The sequence below is a fragment of the Dermacentor silvarum genome, chromosome 1 (genome assembly GCF_013339745.2).
Source record: "Dermacentor silvarum isolate Dsil-2018 chromosome 1, BIME_Dsil_1.4, whole genome shotgun sequence".
In the NCBI taxonomy this organism is placed as follows: Eukaryota; Metazoa; Arthropoda; class Arachnida; order Ixodida; family Ixodidae; genus Dermacentor; species Dermacentor silvarum.
The window spans coordinates 243,565,153-243,584,414 of NC_051154.1; the positions used below are offsets into that span (position 1 = coordinate 243,565,153).

Genomic DNA, 19,262 nt, shown 5'->3' on the forward strand with positions numbered 1-19,262 from the left:
ACGAGTTGCTATTTATACTGATCTTGCACTTTGCCATAAGCCTCTTTGGGTGTAGTAAACTTTTGATGTGAGGAGGTGACTCATACACCGTTTGTTTTTGCGAAGCATCAACGCTTCCAACGGCAGAACTGGACTATTTTAGCGCATAGGAGTAGTTATCTTAAGCACTGAGGGGTCTGATATGACCACTGTGTAGTTTAGCATCAGGCCATGTCCATGCTTAAATTGCAACTACCGCGATTTTTTGACGACGTCGAGTGAGTAGAATATTTATGTTCCAGAGACCCCCCTGTAAGGCCGTCTGATAGTTAAATTGTTCCGCAAATTCGAAAATAATTTTAAATAAACAAAATTCGCCAAAACGAAACTGAAACCTGACAGCAGCCGAGCGAACTTCTTCGTGTGACGTCACAAGAGGAACATAGCGGGGATGGCGCGCAATGCAAGGGGGTCTCACCCACGGAGCGAACGAAACCGGCGACGAGCAGCCGCTCAGCTGATTTGTGACCGCGCCCGAACCTTCGGGTGACAATGTGAGCGGCACCAGGTTTTCAGATTTATCAAACAGTGACAGCTACGATTCCGACGAATTCCATAGCCACGAATCACCTTTCGCATTCGACCCGCCACTACCAGAGCCAGCGCCCATGCGCAATATATCACGCTGCAACATGAAGACAACGGTAGCCCTAACATCTGATGTTATGCGTGCTGCTTGCTATTCCAGTTGTTTGGCCTCCTTCTCAGGGAAGCGCTTCCCATACTCATGTGATGAGGTTCTTTCAATGAATTACTCGCTACTGAGGCACAGCCTCAGCGCATGAAATGACGAAGCCGTTCATTACCACAACAAGCCATTCAATAAAGAAAATACAGCGAGAAGAGAAAACGAAACTTAGGAAACTAATCACAAAAACAAAATAGGATTAAGTCTAGAAAGAAAACATAAAAGTCAGAAGGGGCCTACAGTTTCATGGTTCGCACTGGAGCTGTGGGATGGACTATAGAAGCGGTGACAGAGGCGGAGCTCGAAGTGGAGTATAAGCGGTGACGATGGTCGCCCCCAGGCGAACACCAGGGATTCGATAATGTCGGAGGAAGTTCCGCAAGTTCCACTGTGACGTTGGGAACATGGATAGGTCACCTTTGTACAGTAGAGGTCTTGTCACCGGACACCAAGTCCAAGGGCTTCACCTCTGCGACCGGTACAAGGGCTTCATTTCTTCTAATGTCGGTCGGCACCTTATCAGGCAGCCACGATCGACACTGCTGTGAAGACAGGCATAGTGTAGACGGGTAACGTCTAGACGCCCTTGCGGCGTTCGCCAGCCGGAGTTCGGGCACGGCGCTGGAGACGCTGGGCCGCCTGGGTCGGACGCCCTGCCGACGTTCGCCAACCACAGGCTGCAGGAAGAAGTTGGTTGTCGTGACGATCCCAAGTGGGAGCCTGGAACGGCCTTGGGCCAGGAGCTCGACTGGTCGCTACTCCCGCACCCTGGTCATCTTCTTCTCCCTCTTCTTCCACCTCTCTGCCACGATGGCGGTCGCTTGCTTGTTTCCTTGTTTGTTGCTCACTTCTGGCACTTACCCACAACGATCACGGCACTCGCGCACTTCACATATCACAACTCACTAGAAGATGTGGAGCACGACTTTCCACATTTGTATCCCGCATAAACGCCACTGACAGTCCAAAGCACCGACATGCGTATTTATTTACATCGGCAGGTACAGCGACCGCTCGGCTGCCATTCATTCCCAGCACGTTCTGCGTATTCCTCATTTTACGTAACAACGAAATGTGGCCAGCAGCCGAGGAACAGGCACGGCAGGTGTTTCGAGGGAATGAACGAAATTCATTTATAAAAAATCTGCGCAACTCTTAAGCCTGATGTTTTCAAGAAATTACGGAACGATGCAGAACGCACTGAGAAAAGTTCATTCAGATTCGTTGGCCTAGAAGAATCAACGGAGTTACCCATTAAGGCATGGAATCGGATTTTTTTAGTCAGTGTTGCTTGGAATGTAATATGAATATTTGAAAAAAATGGGCGTTGAAAAATTTTAACGAATGGAGACAATTGCTTACATTACTTGAGGCGCATGTTATTTCCTACCTAACGTACACAAGAATTCAAGTATAGTTTGACCTCTCATCCATCACGTGCTATGCCATCAGTTTAATGCTCGAGTGTTGCGCTGTTTTGGATGCCGTGGCCCAGATAACCGGCTCCGATCAATCGACAATGTAGACAGAGTCGCGGACAATTTAAAAAAAATAAAAATGTACATCTCAAACCCGCTATATCAATCTGTGGCATGTCGTTGTGGTGGGACTCCGGAATAATTTTGTCGGCTCCGGTTTTTTTAACGTGCGCCTAAATTTAAGTGCAGGTACGTATTTGAATTCACCCCCACCGGAATGCGGCAGCCGCTACCGGGATGAAACCCGGGACCTCGAGCTCAGCAGTACAATGCCATAGCCACTAAGCTACCGCGGCGGGTACCAAGAAATTCAATGCCCCATGCAACCGTAACCCAGTCGGCAATACCGCCCTTACGTTATCACAGACCCGCACATAATTCAACGTGCGGTCATCGAAACCACCCGTAAACCACCAACATGATCGCCGAGTCTTACAAGCTGCTTTATATCTAATCTTTCGCGCTTCATTTTGATAATGTACGAAATCGCAAGGGTTTCTTGTTTTCGCTGAGACGCGCAGTTACAGTGAGGTTGAAGCTGGTAGTTTGAGCCTATCAAAACTGTTGGGGCATTCTACTTCAGAGCTTAGTTTCTTCGCAGAACTTCTTTCTCCGCAGAAACACAGTAACTAATCTGGATGATTTACATGGACTGCTATACTTTGAACTTCGTATGCATATAAAAACAAGCTTTAAGCCCGGCCCACATGGAGCGAACTTTCACGGCAAACTTCGCGCGGCTCACGGCAGTGCTGCGGAACGCCAGCGTGCCGCCGCCGTGCTGCACCGACATGCGGCTAAAAACAGGCGGATTTCAGTGTTGCTAGAAACAGTGTGATTCCATTCCCAGTAAAATGCAGTGAAAAAAAATGTTTTGTATCTGCAACTGAACAATTATTCTGCCACTGAAACAAATTGGTCGCGCCTGGACAGCTGTGATCAGTCGATAACTCAAAGTGATGCGCGGAGCTTTTGTCGCCATGTGCGCTCTCGGCTCTTTGGCTGGCTAGCCGATTCAAATGCGGCGGCAGGAAGTCGGACGCGACCGCGCCCTGATTGGTCCGCGTTGACAGCCTTCATTCGCCGCTTCCGGTGAGCGGTTGACCGCCTGCGAACATATCTAGCCGTTCTTGATCGACGGCGAACAGCCGCCGGGAAGACGCCGCGCGCGGCCGTTCGCCAGTTTGTCGCAAGAGAATCGCTCCATGTGGGTCGGGCTTTTTTAGCCCACAGAAAATGGTTAGACTCATGCGCGATGTGACACTTGATTTGAAGAATCTTCCCGAGCTATGTCCACTGCATCGCTTGTGTATTTAGTTATCTCTAAGCAGCAAAGTTCTTGTAAAGAATATACTAATGGGCATATTGGTAATCCATACTGAATAGCGAATACTGATGGTGAGGATAGATGAGCTATCTGGTGTCGTATATTGTCGTCATTCTGTTTACGCTGGTCGGTTCATTCGCTGCCATAGAAATCAACGTAATGAAAAGAAAGAAAGCTTGAAATATTGAGGTAATTGTGACTATAGTTGAAACTGTGAAGTTTAAGATCGCGAAAATGCAAAGTGGTTTATGATGAACGCCGCCGTGGCGGACTCCGAATTATTCAGATACCCCTGTGTTTAACGTGCATTCAAAGCACGGTGCACGAGCTTTTTTGCGCTTTGCCCCATCGGAATGGGCCACTGCGACTACGAATGGAACATGCCACCTCATGCTTGGCAGCAAAACGCCATAGGCACTGAGCCTCCATTATGGATCGGCAATTTTTCCATCTAGCGTCTCAATTGGTGCATTTAGCTTATGTGAATGCTGAGAAATTTTGAACTCTGTGTGGTTTGTGTTGACCGAATGTGAACTGAAGGGGAACATCCAGTTAATGTTGTGCTTCAATACATAAAGCGACGTTTTGTTAAGAAACGAACTGGAACGCCAATGCATTTCTCTGCAAAGTTCGGGAATTAATATCTCGAAACTGGTGTTCTCCCGAGAGTTCGTTCCAAGTGGATCCGCCTCGCGAATTCCACGGCTACAATTTGTAAATTGCAATATGGGCCATCAGTTAATTAGTTAAAAACTTAATTAGTGAATTTTTGTGGATTATTCAATTATGCATTTCACTTTCTTGAGCAAGTAATGTCCGCCTCGTCGAGTAGACCAGCTCATGAACTAGAATTGTGCTATCTGCCACAGGCAACCTTTAAGAATGTTGGAAAGTGCTCGCTGAAACTCTCTCTCTCTCTCTCTCTATATATATATATATATATATATATATATATAAAATTTTCACTACGATCTATATAGGGTTTTTGTCCCTTTTTGCCCTAATCACGTCGAGCAGGTCCTTGCTGCGCCCTGCTGGCACCGAGCTCAGCGCGACGGAGGAGCAGGAGGCACAGAACCGTCGTCGGATGGTGCGGACGATAGATCACCCTCTTTCCGGGCAGACGACGCGGAAGATCGCTGAGACGATGGCCGTTGCTGAACCCTGCATTGAGCTGCCTTTCTTCAGCGACATCAGCCGAGAGGAGCCCGAGCATCCTCACCTGCTTAACGAATAGACGACGCTGCCGAGGCGAACGACATCGCAGACGGCCTCAAGGCCCGCCGTCTTGGTGCCTCGGATCCACGACGGAAGGGCGCTGGGCACAGTCACCTGAAGCGACATGCACGCTAGAGCCAATTTAAATCGCTTAATCAAAGAAACAGTGTCAGAGGAATCGGAGCGAAAGGCATGGTGTCTTGAGTCGGCCCAGAAACGGGGACGCCTTAGGAAAAATAGCCGAAATGGCCATCATTCCAGAATTTTCAATCGAAAAGCTGGCGGAAGTGCGCGTGGTAGGGTGCGCAAGCCTTTCATGCAATTGGTACATGATATGTTATTGCGATTGAGGACTTGGTGTGGTTTAGCCAAGAAGTATGGCGGTTACCTTTGAAAAGGACGATTTGTAATAAACATGTGTTTATTATTGTAAAATTTTGCCTAGTTCTGTGGTATCTTGCATATGGAAAAGGACTGCCTTGCTTTAACGCCCAGAAGCTGCACAGTGGGTTTGTGTGGTAGCTTTAAGCGGGGATAAGAGTGAGAAAGAGAGAGAGGGTTTGGGGATCATGGTGATCTTCGAATGCTTCCAGGCAGCCGGTAGCTCTCCTTTCTCCCAACATGCATTGAAATACTGGAGTAAGGCTGCGTTGGCCTGCTGCGGAACGTTCCGGAGATGCTTGTTGATGACACGATCATTGCCCGGGCTGGTGTTTCTTGTGAGCGTCGATAGTGCTGCAGGGAGTTATGCCTGCGTAAAGGGCTGGTCAAGTTCGGGGTTTGGTTTCCCACCGCAAACTTTGCTTGTGCCATCGTATTACCGGGTGGGTCGCCGCACGTCGTCTTCTGAATTTTCGAAGGAGGTTCTCTTCTGATCCGGCGTGGTTGTGCACAAGCCTACAGGGGTACTGTCACTGCTGTGTCATTGTAGGGCCATTGTCGAGAAGGGCGCGCAGTATAGGTGCCACGTCGTCTTTGTGCTCAGGGTCCCCTGGAGTTTGTCGCAGAATGCTTGCCAGTTCTGCGTTTCTAATTTCTCCTCGTGTGCCTGCGCTTGCTCGGTGAGGAGGGCGATTCGCTTCTTTAATTTCTTGTTTAGCTTCTGTCTATTTCATCGCTTGAGGAGAGCTCTTCTGGCTTCCCAGAGGTGGAGGAGGTGCGTATCGACGGCTGGCGTGACTTTATTAAACTGTATTTTCTTGGTGTGGCGATCCGCCGTGTCGAGGACTTTCTTCAGCCAGTCATCTATGTTCTCGATGGTGGTCTCGACATTTAGCCCATCTCTGAATGACTTCCACTCCTTTACCCGGGCCATTACAATCCTGGCGGGCTTGCGAGTGTGGGCCACGAACAGTTGGAGGATGTGGTGGTTGCTGCCCAGGGTTTCTGGGAGTCGGCTCCATTCTGCCGAGGGCACGTTTAGCGTGAATGTGAGGTCTGGGTTTGTGTTTCTGGAGACACTATTCCCAATACTCGTGGTTTGGAGTGGGTCGTTCCACATGGTGAGTCTGTGCTCTTGTGCAGTGTCGTGTACTGGGCTCCTTTCATCGTGGTGGTCTGGTATCCCCATGCCGTGTGTGAGGCGTTGAAGTCCTCCACTATATAACGAGTTGATGACCATCGGTGCGTTTCTAAATTTCTCGGACGAGGTGGTCGAAGTCTGAAAGGAGGTCTGTGGGAGGGCTGTACACACTCGCTACGAAGAGGCTCTTGTGCGATTTCCTCTCCGGTATGACTTCTATTAAGGTGTGCTTGATCGGTGTGTTGACTGGTTCGAATTCCTGTACGGTGAGATTCTTCTTGGTGAGGAATGCTGTGCGTTTTGTTTGTACGTGGGCGTTGTACCCTTGTAGCCGGACGTTTTGTGTATTTGTTTCTTGTAGCGCTATGAGGTCGGGTGCGTTTTGTTTGACAAATTGTGAGGTAGCATGCCGTGGTCGGTAGGAACGACAGTTCCATTGCCATATGCGGAGAGTCGAGAGCGCTTTTGTCCTCGTATGATTAGGAACCGCCATCTTGGGTTAGTTCTGTTCCCTCCCAGCGCTCGCGGGTAGGTGAAACTCAGTGATAGATACGTCGGCCGTTTGCACGCGCCCGCTTTCTGTCGGGCTGAATGTCATTTAGTGAGGTGTTAAGCTTCTCTTTGGTTACGTAGGTCTTCTTCACGTGGGCTATGATATTGTTTTGCTGCGCTGCAAGTCCATTGACCTTGGCATCTAGCGTAGTAATCTGGTTTGCCATACTTGCGGCGAAATTTGCTATTGATTCCTGAACGATTTTCTCAATTGGGGCGTGGGTGCTTCTTATGAGAGTTTCTTGGAGGACTTGGAATCTTTCGTCAACTACGGATTCCCCATCTGCGTTGGGAAGGGATGGTCGCGGCTGTCCAATGTTCTTTTGACCTTTCGTACACTTCTGATGCAGCTTGTCAATGAGGTCCCTTTGCTCCTCGCACTTCTGTAAAAGCCTGTTTATGCTGTCTTGCTGTTTTTGTTGCATTTGGATCAGCTTGTCGATGAGGGCCTGCTGGCTTTTTAGTGGACTGCTTTGAATTTGCACCCTATTTTCGAGAGTCTGGATGGCCGCGGTTTCGGCCGACGACGTTTTTGAGCGGCTTGTGGTTCTCGAACCACTCGATCCGCTTACCACATCCGAGTAGCTCACGCATTTGAGCGAGTGCGAGCGTGAGCGTGGTCGGGAGGGCGGTTGGAGTATTGATGTAGACCTTCGTTTGGGGGTGCTGCCAGCACTACTGCTCAAGCTGGTGGCTAGGCTACCTAATACCGGAAATTCTTCGCCGCCTGAGCTCCAGCGACTGTCTGTCGATTTGAGCCTGCCCATGCGTTGCTGTACTATGTTGAATGGCGGTGGGTTGGGTTTCAGTCTTTTCTTGCAAAATTTGCGTGCGGTTTCATGCCCTTCTGCACATAACTTACAAGATAGTTTGCACTTATGGTCAGGTAGTTGATCGGTTTTGTCATATTTATAGCAGAAGGCTGGCAGTGGTCTTGGTCATACATCATGGCGGTGTTCCGTGTTGCCGCAGGTCCTGCAGTATTGCACGGACTTGTGGTAGGGTCGCCAGCTAAAGTCGAGACTCTGGAATCAGACGGAAGCGGTTCACCATACGAAACTTTTACAAAACAAATTTGCAAGGTCTTGGGCGTACTGAGAATATGTCAGCGTATATTGCCAGTTCCTCAAAAGCTTTCGATATTTAGGGCACTCTTATCATCACATCTGCGTTATTGTAACTTAATTTGGGCTAACGGAACACAACAATCCATGAATAATCTTGTTATCCTACAAAAACAGCTCTACGTTCTGTTGCAAACCTACTATCAATGCACATACTTCAGAACTATTCGTTAAATATAATGTAATTAAATTAAACGTGCTATATGAATACACTTTATTACTTTCCTTTAGATCTGATATTGTGAGCTAACTTGCAACCAAATACTTCTGCGCGCCTAAACACACACTCGGAACAATGGTATGTGCCACGGCCGCGCACAAACTATGGCTTTCAAACATTAGGTCATTGCTTGCCGAATACATTAAATAAATTGAATATTTCTTATGAGAATGTTCGTACACTCTCTAACACTTCTGTTATAAGCATGCTGTGTTAAGTATGTTCATAGATAAATTTCACTTTTTGTAATATGTTTTCTGTGGATATCATGCGTTTTCTCATTTGACACCGACGTTGAAATGTACTTTTCTTTTACTGCCATGGTGCCATAGTGAACCGGGGACGTGGGGCTAGTCAAGCTGTTTTTAATGCAGCTTTTTTTTCCCTCGTCCCAACCACTTATGTGAAGCTCCATGTATCTGGTAAATAAATGAACTTGAACTTGAATAAGGAACGTGCGGTCCTTGGAAAAATATCACGGCCGCGGACGATTGCCCGAGCATACGGGCGTGGAGTACCGTGTACCTTGCTGGTGCGCGAAGACTTGCCTTGAGTTCCTCGTCACTCGTGCCGGGCAAGAGTCCGCTTATTAAACCTCTGGATACATCGTCCGGGGTTCTCGTGTTGCCTTTTACAGCGAAGAAAGTGCCGCCAAGTTGCATTCTGCTGATATTTTCGAGTTGCATAGCATAGCTATTTTGATATTTTCGAGTAACATAGCAAAACAGGCAGAAACACGCAAAACCCAGCTGACCGTGCTTGCAATAATCAGGTTCTCGATTCTCTGCACTTGAACACACACTTTTTCGCCGAATTCTTGCTGCGAGAAACCGCTGGATCTTCCGATGGCATGCATGATGGCGACATTGTTTCACTTTGCAAGGTCAAGGCCTGCTTGTGGCTGGTATACGACCTTGTAGTCGTCGACTGGTAGAGGCGGCATCTTAGACTTTCGTTGTTGCGGCGGTGGTGGCATACTGGTCGTTTGTTCCTTGGGTGGGTTGCTTTCTTGTGTTGTTTTATTCTCTACGTCCTTCTGGCCTATTCTGCCCCTCGTGATCCAGATGCTCTCACGTTCAATTGTTCTTCCACTGTTTGCGTCATGATTCCAGGTAGTTTCTGCGTTGTTTACTTCAGTCGGGTCCATTTGCATTGTGTTTGTATCTTCCAGCTGTTCTCTTGGTATTTCGATTGCATCTGCTGCTGCTTCGCTCATCTCGAGAGCTTAGTTGCCGCGTGGGCGGGCGCCCACGCTGCGCTCACAGATACGTTCGAGTGGCGCGAGCACGAGCCGCGTGCCACAGGTGCATTGGCGCGTTCCTGGGCGGGGTTCCGGCAGCTCGTTCGGCGTTGGGCTTACCCAGGCGGGTGTGCGACCGTCGCAGAAATCAGGAAACAAGGCACTCACTTGGTGGTCGTTAGTGTCCCCCGATTCCTCTCGTCTTGCCCGTTAAGCAGTTAATAAAATTAGGTTGATCGCTGGCCCTGATCCTCGTTGAGAGGCACGAGAAGCGGGAGCCCATGTGAAGCACGTCTGCTCTCCACGGCCCCCTAGCGGAAAATCCCGGTACAAAGCACAATAAATTTTAAATCCAACAGGGAAAAGAACTGATCCTTGAGGAAATACTCGCATTCTTAATATTTATGATGAAACATCACTTTGAAAACCGTAAACCTCGCTATCTCTCTGAGATGTTTGTGCACTAGAAATGGCGTGGCGAGGATGGGGGTAGGTTGGCGCGTTTTTTTTTTTGTCTACTCCGGCCGCAGCTGCGTAATAGCGCGGCCGAGCGTGCTTTATCTTGGAGGTAATATGTGGTGGGTGCAATGTTAGGAAACACAAGATAGCTGATGGCTTTATGTGCGCCGTGTTCTCGCTCGCCTAGTTCGCGTTAATTTTAAAAGACAGCCAGCGCGAAAGGCGATTCATTCGCCACTGCTACCGCTCTTCATCATGTCAGCGTCCTGATAGTGACTGTCCGCGGTCATCTAGTCAGATGTGTGAATGATTGCGTGTGCGCACGTGACACCATGTTTGCTAATTTAGTTTGTAAGGGGAATGTTTACACCAGTTTATACGGTCTGTAAAACTACTATCCCTAATATTTTGTATAGCTGTCTAATAATTGCGATCGTAATCAATGCTTCCCCTTGCTGGTGAAACTGCGACTTTTTTTGTTCCTTCGAGGTCTCTTTTTTGGTAGCTCTAGAAGGTACTTTATTTGGATTGATTATCTGGAGAACCTTGCGTTACTTACACTGCAATAACAAGGGTCCATCTTAAGATACGTAGGCAGCAAAGTAACGTTATTGGCATTCCAGATATACAATGCAGCACACATGTCGCCAGTGTGAAATATATGTGGAGCAGTTGTGAAGTCGTTGTGTCTTGAATTTCTAGGCATGCAATCCAATGTGTGGACCATTATGCGCAATGTGGACCATTATGCGCGTGTTCAGAATTTCTGAGAACGCAAGCCACTGTCTAAGGTACCATTATCTGAACCCATCATATGTTGTGAAATTACGCATTGTTTGCACACCTAAGCACCCCTCGAGTGCTGGCGTGTGAAGTGTCATGGTCTATTTATTGAATGCCGTTTCAAACACGCCTTGTGTGTCGGTTTCAATCTGGCCACAAGGTGTCGCACAGCCGTGTCTGCCAAGCAGAATGAATGCTGACATTTTTCGGTTTCGTCAGCAGATTCCAAACTCAGGCGACTCATGCGCGGTCGTCTTGGCCACTTGTTCTTTTCCCAGCCGGTGGCCAGCGTTTTCCAGGGTGCCCTGCAGCTGGACCCACTATGTATCAAGGCGTCGAACCAGTACTTGGTGGTTCTGTTTATTCCTGGCGAGTTGGCGGAGGCGGTGCTGCTGCCGCGCTTCTCCTACCCGCTGAGCTCCGATCCGACACAAATGCAGCGAGAGCCATGTAAGCGCAAGCCGCTCCGGTTCGTCCAATGGCCGGAAGACATCGATTATTGCGGGTATGTCTCGCTCTTCGCAAATGCATTTGGTCTGTGTCTAGAGACAGTGCTTCTAGCAGATCGGCACAAGGATTTTTTTGATGTTTAGGATTGCACTTGAAGTGCAATATGGGTGTTAGCATAATCGGCGGAGTGGAGGTGTGTTGTTGTAAAAGATCCGCGGGGAGGGAACACGTGATATGTTGTTTGCCGCTAGGATGACTGCAATGTAGGCTACGGTTATTTGACATCATTATTACAGCAGAGTGCTTACAACGGCTCGCATACCTTGTAGGTGCAACTGTTCAGATGCTGCAGTCAGGAAGCTTTCACTGTGATTGATTTAGAATTTGTTCTTTCTGTCGGGATCGTTGGTTTCTATATGCTTCGCTCTTTAGAAGCCTATGCCTTAGATGGCCGCTGATGCCTGTTTGTACGAGTTGCTAGTTATACTGATCTTTCACTTTGCCATAAGCCTCTTTGGATGTAGTAAACTTTTGATGTGAGGAGCTTACTCAAGCACCGTTTGTTGTTGCGAAGCATCAACGCTTCCAATGGCAGAGCTGGGGTATTTTAGCGCATAGGAGTAGTTATCTTAATCACTGAAGCGTCTAATATGTGCACTGTATAGCTTAGCATCAGGCTACGTCCATGCTTAAATTGCAACTCCCGCGATTTTTTGACGATGTCGAGTGAGTGGAATATTTAGGTTCCCGAGACCCCCCTGTAACGTCGTCTGATAGTAAAATTGCTCCGCAAATTCGAAAATAATTTTAAATAAACAAAATGCGCCAAAACGAAGCTGAAACCTGACAGCAGCCGAGCGAACTTCTTCGTGTGACGTCACGAGAGGCACATAGCGGGAAGTTCTCGCAGGGCATGTCGGTCTCTCCCGCGGAGCGAACGAAACCGGCGATGAGCAGACGCTCAGCGGATTTGTGACGGTGCTGGACCTTCGGGTGACAATGCCAGCGGCACCAGCTTTTCAAAATTTTCAAACAGTGACAGCTACGATTCCGACGAATTCAATAGCCACGAATCGCCGTTCGCATTCGACCCACCACCACGGGAGCCAGCGCCCATGCGCAATATATCGCGCTGCAACATGAAGACAAGGGTAGCCCTAACATCTGATGTTATGCGTGCTGCTTGCTATTCCAGTTGTTTGGCCTCCTCCTCAGGGAAGCGCTTCCCATACTCACTATAAGATGTGGAGCACGACTTTCCAGATTTGTATCCCACGAGAACGCCACTGACAGTCCAAAGCATCGACCGGCGTATTTGTTTACATCGGTAGTTACAGCGACCGCTCGTCGTTCGCTTGAGATATAATGCTAGCCTTCATCAGTCGCATCATATAATGCCAGAACATAGCAAAACACGCAGATTTGGTGCATGTAAGCACCTTTCTATCACTCTGACTTGCGCTGATATGAGCTACCACGCACTTTCGAAAACAGCGAGCTGGAGGCCGTAGTATAGGAGCGTTGTTATGCTGCCGTCTTATCATTCTTCGTATTCTGTACATGCAACCAATTAGTGTGTTCCGTAAAGTAGACACATATTAGGAGATTGCGCGTATGATCGTTCAATTAGGAAAGATGCAGTTTTGCACGCCGATACCAGTATTGACACCGCTGCCAGCTGAACGAGGTGGGATTGTTTGGGCTTTTGTATCGAAGGGGCCTCCGCTTGCTGCCCATTTGAGATAAGAGGTGAAAAGTGCACCTCAGGAGCTAAATAATGAGTCAGGATAACATTACCTAAAGATACACCCATGCGCGTAGTCACATTTAATTTAGGGAAGTGTCGGCGAGTGCGACTGGCTGCCTTCGAGGAGGGTAATGTACCGATGTCGATACCGCATCGTGTCGCCGCTTCTAGATTTCTGTCTGTGCACTATACGAAATGAAGAATGGTTTATTTCAACTCAGTATGGTCAAAACTGAACTACAGAAGCAGTTTTCTTCATCCTAATGGCTTAATTAGGCTCAGGCTAGTCGATCAGGTCTGCCAACTGGGATACGCTCAAACTCGGCTGAACGCGATCGACATCGGCTCAAACTTTGTGTGCGGATAGCGAGGGTTGAAGAAAGCGCGGCCAAGAACCCAACACTACTTGTCTCCCATCTCTTGCCCGTCCACACGGAACGTAACTTTTCGCGACAGCAATCAAGCCAAGCGCTAGCTCACTATCACTAGGTCACTCCTCGACTCTGTCCGCTGCCAGTCATTCCCTGCATGCTCTGCGTATACCTCCTTCTACGTAATAACCAAATGTGGCCAGTAGCTGAGGAACAGGCAAGGCAGGTGTTTCGAGGGAATGAACGAAATTAATTTAGTAAAACATCTGCGCAACTCTTAAGCCTGATGTTTTTAAGAAATGACGGTACCATGCAGAAGAACGCACTCGGGAAAGTTAATTCAGATTCGTTGACCTGGAAAAATCAACGTAGTAGCCAATTAAGGCATTAAATTGGATTTTTTTAGTCAGTGTATCATCAAATTTAATAGGAATATTCGAAAAAAGGGGCGTTGAAAAAGTTTTATCGAATGGAGACAATTTTTTATATCACTTGAGGTGCATGTTATTTTCTACGTAGCGTACAGAAGAATTCAAGTAGAGTTTGACCTCTCATCCATCACGTGCTACGCCGTCGGTTTAATGCTCGAGTGTTGCGCTGTTTTGGATGCCGTGGACCAGAAAGCCGTGTCCGATCAATCAACAATCTAGACAGAGTCGCGGCCAATTTTTTAAATTATACATTTACGTCACAAAGCCGCTATATGAATCTGAGGCACGTCGTAGTGGTGGGACTCCGGAATAATTTTGTCTGCTCCGGCTTTTTAACTTTTTTTAAGTGCGCCTAAATTTAGGTGCAGGTACGTATTTTAATTCACCCCCACCATAATGCGTCAGCCGCTACCTGAAGCCCGCGACCTTGAGCTCAGCAGCTCAATGCTACGACCACTAAGCTACCGCGTGGGTATGAAGAAATTCAATGCCCCAGGCTCTGTAACCCAGTCAGTAATACCGTGCTTACGTTAACACATACCCCCACATAATTCTACGTGGGGTCATCGAAACCACCCGTACACCACCAACATGATCGTCGAGCCTTACGAGCTGCTTTATATCTAATCTTTCGTGCTTCATTTTGATAATGTACGAAATCGCAAGGGTTTCTTGTTTTCGCTGAGACGCGCAGTTACAGTGAGGTTGACGCTGGTAGTTTGAGCCTATCAAAACTGTTCGGAGCATTCTACTTGAGAGCTTTGTTTCTTCGCAGAACTTCTTTCTCCGCAGAAACACGTGTACTAACTAATCTGGATGATTTACATGGACTGCTATACTTTGAACTTCGTATGCATATAAAAACGAGCTTTAAGCCCGGCCCACATGGAGCGAACTTTCACGGCGAATTTCGCGCGGCCCGCATCAGCGCGGCGGAACGCCAGCGTGCTGCCGCCGTGCTACACCCACATGCGGCTAAAAACAGGCGGATTTCAGTGTTGCTAGAAACAGTGTGATTCCATTCCCAGTAAAATGCAGTGAAAAAAATGCCCGCCAATCCACCCTGTGAAGGTGGTTGGAAAGCGAAGCTTTTTACGCCACCCTCACGGTGACTGCGTGGTTGCTCAGTGGCTATGGTGTTGGGCTGCTGAGCACGAGGTCGCGGGATCGAATCCCGGCCACGGCGGCCGCATTTAGATGGGGGCGAAATACGAAAACACCCGTGTACTTAGATTTAGGTGCACGTTAAAGAATCCCAGGTGGTCCAAATTTCCGGAGTCCCCTACTACGGCGTGCCTCATAATCAGAACTGGTTTTGGCACGTAAAACCCCATAATTCAATTCACGGTGACTGCGGCGCACATGATATTTCACACGCTACAACGTAACTTTAACCACGGCCTTTATTATTATTTACTTCACAAAATGCTCACTACTGCTTTATGATCGGCGTGATATACACTACTAGACTACCCCATAGTGGGGTAGTCTAGAAAATGAACCGAAGCAGTTACTAGGCTGGAAGGGTTTCGAATGACGTCAACCCTCTTTCAAGCAGCTGCATAAGCTTTGCAACAGCTGCAATCTAATCTTACGGACCGCGCCGAGCCTGTTTCCGTTGTTTGCCCGCAGCCCTTATCATCCATCATGTTGGCTCGTCACTTTGAAGCTTGTTTTTGTGGTTTTTCTTGCGAAAACGAGTGCTTAGTTGTACGCTGAATGCCTGAATTCAAGTAAGCTATACTGCTATACCTGCAATTGTTAGCGATTCGTCGCGATCGTTTTTTGCTTACAATGACGGACACAACAGAACCCTTGGCTGGTAGAGGTACAAAGCTTCGCTTTAAAAATATGTTTTTTATCTGCAACTGAACAATTATTCTGCAACTGAAACACATTGGTCGTGTCTGGACAGCTGTGATCAGTCGATAACTCAACGCGATGCGCGCAGCTTTTGTCGCCATGTGCGCTCTAGGCTCTTTGGCTGGCTAGCCGATTCAAATGCGGTGGCAGGAAGGCGGACGCGACCGCGCCCTGATTGGTCCGTGCTGACAGCATTCATTCGCCTCTTCCGGTGAGCGGTTGACCGCCTGCGAACGTATCTAGCCCTTCTTGATCGACGGCGAACAGCCGCGGGCCGCCGGGCGGACGCCGCGCGCCGCCGTTCGCCAGTTTTTCGCAAGAGAATCGCTCCATGTGGGTCGGGCTTTAGCCCACAGAAAATGATTAGACTCATGCGCGATGTGACAATTGATTTGAAGAATCTTCCCGAGCTATGTCCACTGCATCGCTTGTGTATTTAGTTATCTCTAAACAGCAAAGTTCTTGTAAAGAATGTACTAATGAGCATATTGGTAATCCATACTGAATTGCGAATACTGACGGTGAGGATGCATGAGATGTCTTTTCTCGTATATCTTCGTTATTCTGTTTGCGCTGGTCGGTTCATTCGCTCCCATAGAAATCAACGTAATGAAAAGAAAGAAAGCTTCAAGTATTGAGGTAATTGTGACTTTTTTAAACTGTGAAGTGCAACATCGCGAAAATGCAAAGTGGTTTATGATGAACGCCACCGTGGCGGGCTCCGAATTATTCTGGGTTTAACTTGCATTCAAAGCACGGTGCACGAGCTTTTTTGCACTTCGCCTCATCGGAATGGGGCCACTGCGTCCACAAATGGAACCTGTCACCTCATGCTTGGCAGCAGAACGCCATAGGTACTGAGCCTCCATTATGGATCGGCAATTTTTCCATCTCGCGTCCCAATTGGTGCATTTAGCTTGGGTGAATGCTGAGAAATTTTGAACTCTGTGTGGTTTATGTTGACCAAATGTGAACTGAGGGGGAAGGGAGGGGGGCAGCATGCTGTAAGGATATATTTTTTCATTTTTTTCTTTTCTCGTTTCGTAAGGGATCCGTGCTACGCTCAGACTGTACGCTGCTATTACTATGATAGGCGCGTTGTGAGTGGTTGAAGTTGTGAACAAATAGAACATAAAGAAATCGTTGCAATATACCGGCCCTGTTTGGCCCTGGTAATTGATTAACATGATGTTATCCCAGAGTACGGTTTTATTGTTGATTGACAAAGTGCCACCAGCATTGTAATGAAAAACATAAAGCTTTCACAATGATAAATATAGTTTTTTTGTCCCTTTTCACCCTAATGACTTCGAGCAGATCCTTCTCGCGCTCTTCTGGCGCCGAGCTCTGCCCGAGGGAGGAGCAGGACGCACAGAACCATCGTCGGAATTGGAGAACCATAAAGCGGGCCGGTCCCCCTGTCTCCGGGCAGATGGACCGGAAGATCCCCGAGACGATGGCTGTTGCTGAGCCCTGATTTGAGCTGCCTTTCTTCAGTGACATCATCCGAGAGGAGCCCGAGCATCCTCACCTGCTTAGCGAATAGATGACGCTGCCTAGGTGGACGACATTGAAGACGGCCTCAAGGCCCGCCGTCTTGGCGCCGCGGATGCACGACGGAAGGGCTCTGTGCACAGTCACTTGACGCGGCATGCTCGTTAGTGCCAATTTAAATTGCTTAATTATGGAAACAGTGAAAAAAATCGCAACGAAAGGCATGGGGTTTTGAGTAGGCCCTGAAACACCACCGCCTAACGGAAAATAGCTCGCAGGTCCGTCATGTCGGAAGCTTCAATGGAAAGGCTGTCCGAAGTGCGCATGGTACGGTGCGCAAGCCTTTCATGCATTTTGTACATCATATATGCTAGTGCGGTTCAGGACATTGTGCGTTTTAGCGAACTAGTATGGCGGTTACCTTTTAAAAGGACGATTTATAATAAACATGTTTTTATTGCTGTAAACTTGTGCCTAGTTGTGTGGCCTCTTGCAAGTGGGAAATCTGCTCTCTCAGCCCTAAATTTTTGGGTTAACATCCAGGAACTGCACAGTTGATTTTGAGTGTAGCCATTCACCATCGGCCAATCAAGCCGCCTTAATTCACGCGGTATCCGTTGTTTGTTTGCACTACGTGCGGTACTGTGGGGGCGCCTTAATTCTCCCCAAATATTTCGTTTGATTACACTAGGTCCTGTACCAACGAGTCATGCCACCCTAATTCACTATATATCCGATATTTGTTTGCACTATGAGGGGTACCGTCCGCCGTCTTAACTCGTCTTATGTAAGGTGTTTGCACTATGTCCGGTACCGACTAATTGGGCCGCCTTAAGTCCCACTATACCCTGGGTTTCTATGCATTACATGCGGTACCGGCAAATCATGCAAGATTGGAGCCAGCTGCTAGCAGGGATAAGAATAGTACGACGGCACCAGTGTGACGACGACATTACTTACAGCATGACACACGTATTTAGCTAGAGCTTATATGCAAGACAGCAGCCAACAACCAATAGCCAGCAGCAGCGGGAAAGCCGAAGAATGAGGCAAAGAAAGCTTCGCTTGAAAAGGGGAATATGAGGCGTAGCCATTCACAAAGTGGACCATCTTTAACGTCGACTTCTACAAGATAACACTGCTCGAAGAAGCACCATCCTGAGACTATAATGGAGATGATATCGTGGGAGCTGCAGGGCAGCTGGATGACGAGTTGGTGGATTTGGCGGAGCTGGAACATCATGGCGGCGATGCAAACTGCTGTGCAACAGTGGTCGAAGGCAAGTCGTTGGCTTCAGAAAGGCTGGCTTCAGAAAGGCGAGTCCATGTGCTTGAATTCAGCTTCCAGTGCAGAGGATGAGGAGGACGCATCCGTGACAGGAGGCAATGAGTGTCCTTGTTCATTTCTTGCTATGTTAGCGGCAAGTACAAAACGAATGACGAGTCCAAGGAATCCGGCGACGAGTCTGATGCAGCCGTTCCTTATCGCCACGCATCTTGTGGCAAATGCAGTCGGGACCTGGACACGTGACGAAGTGTGTCGCTTCTCACCAACTCTGAGTGTGGTTTTGTGGAGACCGTATCACATGTTGGCTCAGCAGCACCGAAAGTTGTGTTGCAGCAGAACCTGGGCGTAAGAAATGCCCGCGCCAGCGTCTCTGGAGTGTCAGTGACCTGGGTCCATGGTCCTTTGGAGCTGTGGCCACACTCGACGCCCCAGACGGCTCTGAACTTGCCGGCATTTACATCGTGAAATGAAGGCACAGAGTGAAGGCACTATCCCCATTCATGGAATAAACGTTTACTACTACTACGACTGGACCTTAATTTGGAGCCTGTCAGACTACTACTGACTTAGTTTAGTGGCCTACCCAGAGACCTCCCAAGATGATCCCTTCGCAAGGTCCGTACTGCTACGAAGCATGGAGGCACCATGGAATTTGACCCGGATTTGCACATCCACGATATTCACTACCGGTTCAGCCAGAGTACTCGCGCTTATACCTTCACCCACAAAAGACTGCAAAAGATTGCCACCTCTGCCAAGCATGCTCCTCAGGGTACACGGGAGAAATGTCACCATTAATGTTTGCGGAACTGGTGCTACTAGCCAGAACAACTATCCCTCGTTGAAGATAACCTGCATCCAGTTACTAAATCTCATGAACAGGTGGGGTGGCCTGCTGAGGAAACTGCAGGATGACAGAAGTTGGAGACGGGTCGACAAGTGACGATCGTGATGAGAAGGCCCCGCCG

The 19,262-nt window shown here is 48.3% G+C and overlaps 1 protein-coding gene across 1 annotated transcript in view; it reads left to right on the forward strand.

Annotated features, from left to right (window-relative positions):
• LOC125942417 (uncharacterized) overlaps nt 1-18,759 on the forward strand; it is a 27,774-nt gene extending 9,015 nt beyond the window's left edge. Inside the window, exons 3-5 of the mRNA XM_049660567.1 lie at nt 10,929-11,100; nt 18,203-18,286; nt 18,608-18,759. Coding sequence (XP_049516524.1) covers nt 10,929-11,100; nt 18,203-18,286; nt 18,608-18,759 — 408 coding nt within the window. The remainder of the gene's footprint in view (nt 1-10,928; nt 11,101-18,202; nt 18,287-18,607) is intronic.
• The last annotated feature ends 503 nt before the right edge of the window (nt 18,760-19,262 follow it).